Source organism: Sander lucioperca, chromosome 9, assembly GCF_008315115.2.
Source record: "Sander lucioperca isolate FBNREF2018 chromosome 9, SLUC_FBN_1.2, whole genome shotgun sequence".
Taxonomy (NCBI): Eukaryota; Metazoa; Chordata; class Actinopteri; order Perciformes; family Percidae; genus Sander; species Sander lucioperca.
Window position 1 is genome coordinate 38,498,362 of NC_050181.1, and position 10,655 is coordinate 38,509,016.

The window sequence follows — 10,655 nt, forward strand, 5'->3', positions numbered from 1 at the left end:
CACACACACACACACACTTTACTGTGAAACTTTCCAGAATGTACTGTATGGTAGCGGCCGGTTAATGAGAACAGTATGCGGCTGGTTCTCTTACTGATGCTGGTGGGATAGAACATGAGAGACCTTAAAGATCAAACTCAGCTTTGATACAGGGAGGTGTTGTGCTGTAGATGCACATAATGTATCGGGTGATTTATTTAGCTATATGTGGTCCGCTTCACCAGGATGTCACATATATTTCACTGGTTTCTGGTATCTATTTTATTGGTACTATTTCTCATGGGCATTCAAATTGTTTTACTACTGCTACTCCTACGGACAATACGTTGTCTAGAAAGAATCAGCACTACTATAAGTTCTATTTTCCCATATTGTAGCTCATGGTATCCATACTCTGCTGCATCAGTTATGCTCTCACATTTGCCACTGAACTTCTCAAACACTCTATTTATAGACAGATTGTGTCAGTACACACAGCTGGCACAGATGTTCACCACCACCGTTTTGGTCAGCTTATGTGTTGTGAGAATCTCAAATTTGTATCTTTTTCTTATCCGTACATGTTGATGACTGCATCCAACTATGCTGTAATAAAAATTTTAAGTTTTTTTTAATTTTATTATCTTAATTTCATCATATTAGGTTATTATGGACATATCTTTGTTTTCTTTGTATTTGTTGGTCATTTTTAGGGCTGTCAGCATTAACGCGTTAATCGCGATGCGATTAAGGGCCGAGCATAACGCGTTCATTTTTTTTTTTAATCGCATGCCGCCATTTATTGATTTATTTTCACTCAGCTTTGCGTCGTGCCTAACAGACTACTATTTTGACCCTTTGCTGCACTTTGTCATATTTCCTTGTAACAACACATCCTGCTGCTGCAGGCTGCAGGCATGATGGAGAAAAAAATTCTGAATGGCGCTTTTTATTTTCCAAAACTCCCGGATGGGTCGAAAGCCATATGCACATTGTGTAAAACTGAATTAAAATATCACCGAAGCAGGTCAAGCTTGAGCTACCACCGACGAGCTAAGCATAGTAGTACACTGCCCTACAAAGGCAAAAGACCTTAACTCGCTAGAGTGTGAAACTGAGAAAAATGACTTTAAAGTTTCTGTTTTGTCCAGACAAAAGTATTATAGGTAGGACTCCCAAAATTTGACAACTAGTTGCTATAATGAAGAAATGTTTGTATGCAAAAAAATCTTGAGCTCAAAATTGACCTTTGACCCTTGTTTGGCAGTTACTGTACTCTGCCTTTGTATCATGTGCCAAAAACAAGGAGTCGTGCAAAGGCAAAAGGCAGTAACTGACATATAATCAATATTAGCTTGCTGTTCACCATACTTACATCCATTATAAGAACACCTAACCAAGGTCTAGTCATCATGGTATTAGTTTTAAATGATATAGAAGACCTTTGGTTGTTCCTATTTAGTGCTATACAGATCAGGATAGTGCGGCAACACTAACAGTTAAACAGTATGACAGATAAGTTACTTTGCAGTACAGTATACAATATGAATAAATACAATAAATATTTTCTCAATAAAGATAATTTAATTATAATTGAATACAAAGGTATATTTATTGTTTAACGATAAATATATTATGTTAAAACACTTTTGCAAGGCACTGTATCCGTGTCATATTCTCATTAGGGGCTGAGCCCCCCTAAAGGTCTGGTCCTAGAACCGCCCCTGGTTAAGGGTTAAGGGCCACCAAACTGCTCACGATGCACAGTCAACAAACTCAACTTGGATTACTACTTTTTAACTCTGAGATAACATAGACAGAGTTGACCGACCATTTAGGTTAGCCTACTTTGTACGGACGTTAGTGATAACTAGCTGCTATTATGGATTTGTGTACGATCTGACATGAACACCTGCAAGAAGGAAATACAAACACGTATGGATTGTTGTGGATACAGCAGATGACATGCATTGCTATGGATTATATCTTCCATGGATTATATCGGATTGCATGGAAAGGTAGGATGCCTGTGTATTTAATAATTGGTTTTCGGCGTCTGATGTGAGGCTCCTCCAAGTGAGGAGGTGTGTCAGCATCACCGTTAGTGCTACGTGACACAGATTAAATTTAGCTAGCTCCGGGCTGTCACTGACGTTGACAGACCTGAACCATCCCCACTTTATTTCAAAGATGTGTCATTTGTATGTTACGTGGTTTGGTGACAATTAAAAGCGGCAAACTTTGACAGTATGACAAAGCCAGAGTACAGTAACATCACGGCGGCACAGTAACATCTCTCTTGATGCCTGGCTAAACAAAGTCAGAACACCGTAACTCAACTTCAGCGTGCCGGAACAAAGGCAAAGAGCCGTAACGGCTGTTACGGCGTTCTGCTGTGGTTTCTCGTATCGTTTTGGATGTTACGGTTGTCATAGACCTTTATTTTCTTGTTAAAACAATCAAATTGACTCACGATATTTATTCACATGATAAAGGAAAAAATGAAAACCCAAAAATGACATTAACTCATTTTTGACCAAACATGATGTTACGGCGTTTTGCCTTTGTAGGGCAGTACAGTTAACGTGACTCAGGTTGATGCTAGCGGGCTCAGGCAAAGCACTATTTTGGAGAGTGCTAGTTGCCGACCTGTGGATGAAACCAAATCCAAAAAAATGACTACCACTCTTGCAAAATGGGTGGCAACTAACTGCAGACCTGTCAGCATCGTAGAAGACTCGGGTCTTAAAGACCTACTACGGTTGGCATGTTCTGACCCGTCTTATACTGTATTGCCGTTGAGGTGGACAGTAGTTTCACGCTTACACAGCCTGTACGACACGGAGAAAGCAGCCCAACTGGAACTGCTGCAAAGTGCAAATGCTGTCTCATTAACCAGTGATCACTGATCACTGAGTTACTGCACACTATATTGACTCTAGATTCAAATGTGTGACTAGATTCACACATTTTTCTTTTGTTTACAGTAAATAAGTAAATAATAAACAAATACAAATCTTAAAATCAAGTTCATAAAGTCACTTTCTTTGCATTCATTTGATTCCCAATCAAGATACACTGGTAAGAATTGCTTTCCATTGTTAGTATGTACTTAAAAACTGTTCTGAAATGCAAAATAAGGTGTCAATAAATATGCACCTGGAAAAATGTATTTTATCTTGACACACTCACACAAACACAGCATCCAACTATTTACCTGTCACTGATCATATCTTCATTGTATCCATCTTTTGATTTTTTTTTTTAAGTCTCTTCTCATTTTAGTTATCTTGTTTTTCTACCATTTAATTTCTAGTCATATTGTGTTGTGATTCATATTCAGTTATTATGTTTCTTTCTCTCACATTCAGAGTTGTGACAGGTTTTCAGAGCGTACACTGGGCAGAGGAAAGCAAGCTAAACTAAGTCAAACTAAATATACCTCCTCCTTCTTTCTCACACAGTCTCCATGAGTCTACATACCGGTACTTCATGCCGGTGAGCTTGCCGGTGGACTCCTTGAGGTTGTGGTGGTAGCGGTGGGTGAAGGAGCCCAGGCTGCGTGCTATCAGGGCCACGGTGCGGAAGCGGGCGCGGGCCTGGCTGGTTGTGTTGGGGCTGGTGGCGTTCTGCTTGCTGTGCTCGCCGTTACGCGGGGCCTTCAGCCCGTGGTCCGTGCATGCAAAGGAAACCTGCATGGCTGTTGGCAAATGCCACTAGAGCTGCTCCAAGACAAACAAGGCTGTATTTCTGTCTTTAAAAGTACCTAACAGTCCGTGGAACTTAGATGTTGTCCTTGTTGTTCTATTGTAAAGTTGAAAGTCAATGGTCCAGGCCAGTTCTGCCTGGTGCTGCTGAATCTCATATGGAAATCAAAGGCAGGAATGATGGGGGCATGAGATCATTCAGTTGTTTTTTTTAGGAGAAGAATCTCAAGCCAATGTCACATCAAGAGCAAACATAGCAGCAGGGCAGTCCTGGTCAGTGTATGAGGAGTTGAGACGGTGATTCTGTGATGGTCTGACTCCACCTGAATATATAAGAGAGGATGGAAATGGAGGGAAAAGGATGAAGGAGAAGAGGCACTGAATGAGTCGCTGAAAGAGTCGCCCAATTGAGTAGAGCACTTGAGAGCATGTGTGTTGCAGATAGTTAAAGGGTTAGGGTTAAAGGTGTGAAGAGACAAGGAAAATGTCCTGCTAAACCAGAAAGAAGAGAAAAACCTCTATCAGTATTTTCTTTTTCCATGCTTTTTTCTCTAGTTCAATGTTTTCTGCTCACACCTATAAGCTGCTTCGCCGTGGCAATATAAAGAATGAGTTCAATACTGCCCTAGTTTTTCTTGCCTTTCTATCTCATTTTTCTCTTTCTGTGTTTGTCCTGTTTTATCTTCCTCACCTCATTCTATATAAACTATTGGGCACTCCATTTCCAACACAAATTTGATTTCTTGCTTGTTTCTGCTTAGGTCCATTTCTCTTTACAAAGTCTGCCTCTAGTTCCTCCTTTAATGCATATATCTGTAGGTATCTGGGAGGTTTTGTCGGGCAGCCAGGAGTTGTGGGTGTCTGGGGAGTTTTTCTCATCCTCCAACCGTGGCTAAGCCTTTTAGTCAAACACCTGGAGCAAGGGACAGTAACACTGCACCACCACACTAGGCTTTCGACAATGTAAACACATGCACAGACACATCAGCACAGACACCGTCTAACTCCTGTCACACATTTTAAAAATAAGGTCATGCTTTCACAGAAAAGCAAATGCTTGCAAACCAACACTCACGAATCTTGTTTGGCAAACAGCTGCATTTGCTTCCCCTCACAACACACAGAATTAAATCTACCGTTCTTACACACAATGAGTTCTCAACGTTCTCTGAGAACCAAGGATGAGATTCTTGATTGACGTGTGCCCTCCTGCACCTTTGAGAGGAATCAAGCGGTGTTACACAGCAAGCACAGACCCCCCAAAGATCTGCATCCCAACAGAAAGCGGCAACAGCAGCAGCGTTTCCGGTAGCTGTCCTCAGACCCGGCAAGCAGCCTCGTCCCGTCTCCAAAGTCCTCGAGCAAGTAACACAGCTTTTATGGTCCCCGGCTTTGCAGCAAGAATGCTCTGTTTGATAAAGGGACCCTGGAATGGTAACAGACAAGTGGAGAGGAGAAGGAGGAGAAAGCAGGATGCATGGTACCTCACTTCAGGGAGAAGAGAACAGATGCAGTGAGGAGGCGAGGAGCAGCGCGTGTTGAGCCTAGAATGAGTGAGCCAGGCGCTGAATGAGAGAGAGAGAGAGAGAGAGAGACAGTGTGTATAGGCTACTGGCTCTGACTGACTGGCTGAAAGAACTGCAGTGTTTTTTACTATAGCGCCACACACTCACAGAGAGAGAGAGAGGAAGAGAGGAAGAGGTATATTCTGAATGGAAATCAAGGGAGGTGAGTTGACATGAGTTTATGTGTGTGTTCGTTTACTTCAGGCGGGATGTTAAAGTGGCATATGGTGGTTAATTACAGTAACCTACATGTGAACGCCAAAGACACGCTTCGCTTCACTGGTAACGACTTTACTTGCTACCCCCTCTTTTTGTTGTCTGCCGTTACAGTGCAAGCCCTCTTTACATTGCATAAACAACCATGTAATAAGTACTAACTTCCAATCAAAGACCAACGTACAAATTGCATACCACAATTCATGTTTTGTACTGTGATAAATGACAAACTATAGTTCATTACAGTCTCAAAGAAGAACCCAGGGAGACCGACACTGACGCTGACATCTCAGAGCAGATGTTAAGTGGCACAGTGAAATAAAGCATAAACCAGTGTTCAGGCAACGCAGCGTCTTATTTTCCTCCCCCACTGAGCAGTAATATGACAATGCCGGATTCCATGGTTCATTGAGCATCCACGAACCTCGGGGCCAGCACAGTTTTATTTATATCCTTGTGATTGCATTTCATAGGGCCCCGTCATTTTTGCTGCCAAAGTTGGATTCTGGGTCAGATTTTTGTATATGTTGATAAACTATACATTGTGTGATGAAATGTAATGTATTTGAGTTGAGGTTATACCTTTTTATTGTCTTTTCAAGTGCTTGTAATACATAGGAATGCTACTAAAACGTTTCGGCACATGACCTCCAGAGATCAAACAATGAGGGGAATTTGACACTAAACAATGACTTGTGTTGACTTGTCTTTTCGAGCTAGAATAATTACTGAAGACAAATATTTCTTAAAGGGGCATTCCAGTGATGTGCACTTCCACAAAATTGGAGGACTGACAAATTAAGTAAAATTAAAAAAAAAAAGAAAAAAAGAAAAGAAAATTGAAGCAAAAGATCCAAAAACCCTGTATCCTACATTTCCCGTAATGCAACTTGAATTATTTCTTAAGTCTATTAAACTTATGGATTTGAAGTCTCAAAGAACAACCTGACAACATCAGGGTCATTTAGCAGAGTTTGAAAAGCTCCTTCCAGAGCCACAGAAGCCATTATACAAAAATCTATTTTTACAGGACCAGAAGCACTCTCTTTGACGAGTAAACTGAGCTTGATGTGTAAAATCAGTGGAGTGCACCTTTAAATCACAAAAAGTGCTGCCATTTCTACATCTTCTACAGTCCTTTTGCCTGTTGGAAGACCCTGTTCTGGCTTGATCACGTTGTTCTGCGATATTCTGGAGAGGTAAAAGTTGAAAACATCCCTCTAATGTCACCAGCACCTTAAGGCTACAACTTCCTCCCTGGCGATCCCATTTAAAAGTGTGTCAGTCAAAAGCGTCAACTAGAACTGGAATCCCCGACGGGCCATAATGCTGCTACCCTGAGGCAAACCATTGTGCTTTAATTGCTCCAGTAAGAACCTATAATAGAGTTCTAAAACTCTGTTGCTATGGCACAGACCTCTATATGTCAACTGTATGAGCCACCATGATGCTGCACTGAGGAGACTGATAAATACCTCTAACCAAACCTTGGGTTTCCCACAGTGCGGAACATCTGTCAGCTTAATACCACTGCCGATTTTCCTTTAAAATGCTGCATCTATCTATGCAGAGAGCAGTGCTTTTCTTTATCTATTATAGCCACATTCAGCAACATCCATATCACACAATTACAGCTCTGTAAACACTTATTTTATCTTGTCTTTTATTTTGACAGATGAAATATTTTTGTGTTGCACATTTCACCCTTGTGTTCAAAAGGCTATTCAATAATAGACAGTTGTCCTTATCTGCACTAACCTCCTGTTGAGTATTTGAGAGATAGGGGGAAACCTTTCCAAGCTGTCTGTGACGTCACTGCTGCAGCAGTCCCAGTCTCTTGCTGTATTTTCCTCTGCATTCCCCTTTTTCGCTCATATCTTCTGTCCTTCTGGTATCCCCTGTTCTCTCATTCCCCCACTCCCATCTCTCCTCTCTAAATCACAATTTAACACAGCACGCTCCCACACCAAGTCCGTAGTGTTTCCCCTATAACGATTAGACCGGCGGCACAAGTGACTCTGATACACTGCACGTACAAAACCACAGAGGATTTGGTTGTTTAATCTGCTCTAAAAGGGTGGTACAGACTCGGTGTAGACATACAGTAATAGTCACAGTTATTATTAAGCGCTACAAATTTCACTCTGGGCCAGCAAACATGCATGAAATAGGCTATTGATGAAGAAGCTTGACTCTAAATCTGATAGGAGGGGACAAGGATTTAACCAAAAATACAAGGTCGTCACCATCATCATCATCATCATCATCATCGTCATCGTCATCACCGTCCTTCACATACAGTACCAAAAGCTTCTACTTATATTATCATGCCATCCTTATCATCTCCCCATAACTACTATTCCCATTATAATCATCATTTCCACCACCAGTTATGACATTTCCCATCATTATGATTAGCATCATTTTCAGCCTTTGCCACAACCTCATCTCAGTTTGCAACCACTACATATGGTGCCCCTGATGAATGCTGACATTTTCATTGTAACAGCCCCTACAGAAACCTAATGACCTTATGTGTCTGCCCAGCAGGCATATGGCCTCATAGTGGGGATATTGAATTATAAAGGGAAGTGAATGCAGGGCTATTTATTTTCTAATGGTGAAGCACTCAATGGTTCATAGATTCAGTATTGATGAAATGTGTATGTACCTGCAGAATTTCAACCTCAGGATAAATTGCTTACAAGCTCACTTTGAAATTTTAGTTTTTATGCATCATATGTATGTTTGTATGTATATGTTATTGGAACAGAATATGCCTAGGGTAACAGTTCATCCTAAATGCACAGGGGAGATGATACATTTTACAATAAAAATAATAAATACATCAGGGGCATTACAGTTTAACAGTGTCATGTGCCATGCACGCGCAAAGCTATGTAAGCCTATAAATCCGCTTAATTCATTTGTTTACCATCACTTAGGGTATTAGTATAGTCATAGTGCAAAAAAAAATAACATTAAAGTTAGACATTTTTGGGAAATATCCTTATTTGCTTCCCTGCCTAGAGTTAGATGAGAAGATTGATGCCATTCCAGCGGCAACCTTGGGTGCTGAAAAATTAAGCCAAAAAATGGCAGTACCTTGAAAGGCCACTTGAGGCTGACTCACATGTTTACAGCCTGGTACACAAATTAAAATGATATTAAAGTGCTCATATTATGCTCATTTTCAGGTTCATAATTGTATTTAGAGGTTGTACCAGAATAAGTTTATGTGGTTTAATTTTCAGAAAACACCATATATTTGTTGTACTGCACATTGCTTCAGCTCCTCTTTTCACCCTGTGTGTTGAGCTCTCTGTTTTAGCTACAGAGTGAGGCATCTCACTTCTAGTCCATCTTTGTTGGGAGTCACACATGCACAGTAAGTACTGCTAGCTAGTCAGTTGCAGAGTATGAGGCAGTGCCACGCTAGCAGCTAGGCAAGCATTATAACGCGTGTTACAAAGTGACGCACGTTCGTCACGGAAGTAAAGGCTGGACTACAATAGAGCTGTTTGGAGCAGTTTGTGAACAGTGTTTTCTCTGGAAGATGGTAAGTCCCTTTGGGGTGGACTTTGGGCTTTTTCACTTTGTAAACCTATAATGTGCACAAAAAGATATATAACACAATAAAGGAAAGGGGAAAAGCCAAAAAGCACAATATGAGCATTTTCACGCTCCACCTCTTTTGCCTATTTTTGGATTAGCTGCCAAGTTTAAGCTTCATTTTGGCCTTTCGGAAACCAGTTATGAAGTACAGTAGGATGAGAATTTGGTACCATAACAATAATGTGAACCAAGAAAGAGAAAAATATAATTGGAATATATATATATATATATATATATATATATATATATACACACATACATAATGAAGACACTGAAGATATAGCAGCATGTCTAAAGGTGGCCTCATGTGCCAGTTTAATTGCGGAATGGGAATTAGTGCTGGGTCTCGCTGTGCTAAGAAGGACTCTGCCTTATCATGAGATAATGAATACATTAGGTATTTAACAGGACAGGGACCCCGCTGAGCAGAGTTAAACTTTAATTCTTAATTCCAGGGGTTTATAAATGACACACATTGGAGTGAATTGACAAACAGGATGCTGTGTACCCTGATTGGGCTTAAACTAAATTCACATTGACCCTTGAACATATCAAAAAAGTTGACATGTAAGCCAAAATGATGCAACATGTAAGTAATGTAAAACGTGTGTGCTGTATATCTCCTTCTACAAGCGCCCTATCACCATATCAGATAATGCAGCATGGCTTGGATTTATCTATTTTAATTTTGAAGTGCATGCAACCTTTTTCAGAACATAATATCCTACCTGTACACCATGCTGGCATGAAGCGGCTCCTCCAAACCCTGCTGCTCTTGCGGTCTGCTGTCTTCGAAGCTTCCTGGAAGGCAGCTGGTGGGGCTGGGGTAATGCACCCTGGTTCCTGCTCCCTGCCTCTGCTGGGTGTAACTGGGGCAGCGATCCAGCCTGGGCCCTCCTCTCTGCCTGGGCACTGGGATCTCAGTGCAGGCTGCCTTGAGATACATGTTTGGATCAACCTTGTCTCCCACAGGCTGCTTCTTTAGTTAGCAAATCCTTTTTAATATATTTAGTCATCCTGTGAAGAGAATGTGGCCTAAAAACATCTCCATGTAAGTACAATGCAATGCTGATCATGTGGGACTACAGAGGATAGCCTTATTTGTTTACTGCGGAAGTTTTTGTCATGACTATGGCCAACAGAGTGATTTTGAGCAATACCCCAACACAATTTTTACATATATATTAAACAACTGTCTATTATTAAAAGTACACACGTGCATGGACACATCAAAGACAGCTGGACAAACAGACACAGTATTAAACAGTATTAAGGGAGACAACAGAGAGGCGGCAGAAACTCTGTGTGCCATACCTGTGATGTCAACTTTATTCTTAGATGATTGACAAATTAAAAGACAATGGCTCCAGGAAGCCGGTTTGTCTGCGAGGCAAGCCAAACTATATATATATATATATATATATATATATATAAAAATATAAATATTTATGTCCACTTGTACTTCAGAAATATATCCATCTGTTGTACATTATGTACTGAGCTGAGCAAATCAGTCCACCTCTGCTCTGGGAACATTTCCTTGAAGATATTAATTACATAGCGACTGTAACAG

General features: G+C 40.8%; 1 protein-coding gene across 7 annotated transcripts in view; it reads right to left on the reverse strand.

Moving 5' to 3' along the window:
* kcnab1b (potassium voltage-gated channel, shaker-related subfamily, beta member 1 b) overlaps window positions 1-10,055 on the reverse strand; it is a 39,671-nt gene extending 29,616 nt beyond the window's left edge. Inside the window, exons 1-2 of one of the 7 annotated variants that reach the window (XM_036005773.1) lie at window positions 9,811-9,827; window positions 3,463-4,009 (exon numbers count right to left, since the gene is read on the reverse strand). In XM_036005773.1, coding sequence (XP_035861666.1) covers window positions 3,463-3,677 — 215 coding nt within the window. In that variant the 5' untranslated portion in view covers window positions 3,678-4,009; window positions 9,811-9,827. Of the gene's footprint in view, window positions 1-3,462; window positions 4,010-4,831; window positions 5,330-7,225; window positions 7,469-9,810 lie in introns of those variants that run through there. The other 6 variants (XM_036005771.1, XM_036005772.1, XM_036005770.1 and 3 more) reach the window with 6 other exon arrangements.
* Window positions 10,056-10,655: the final 600 nt, after the last annotated feature.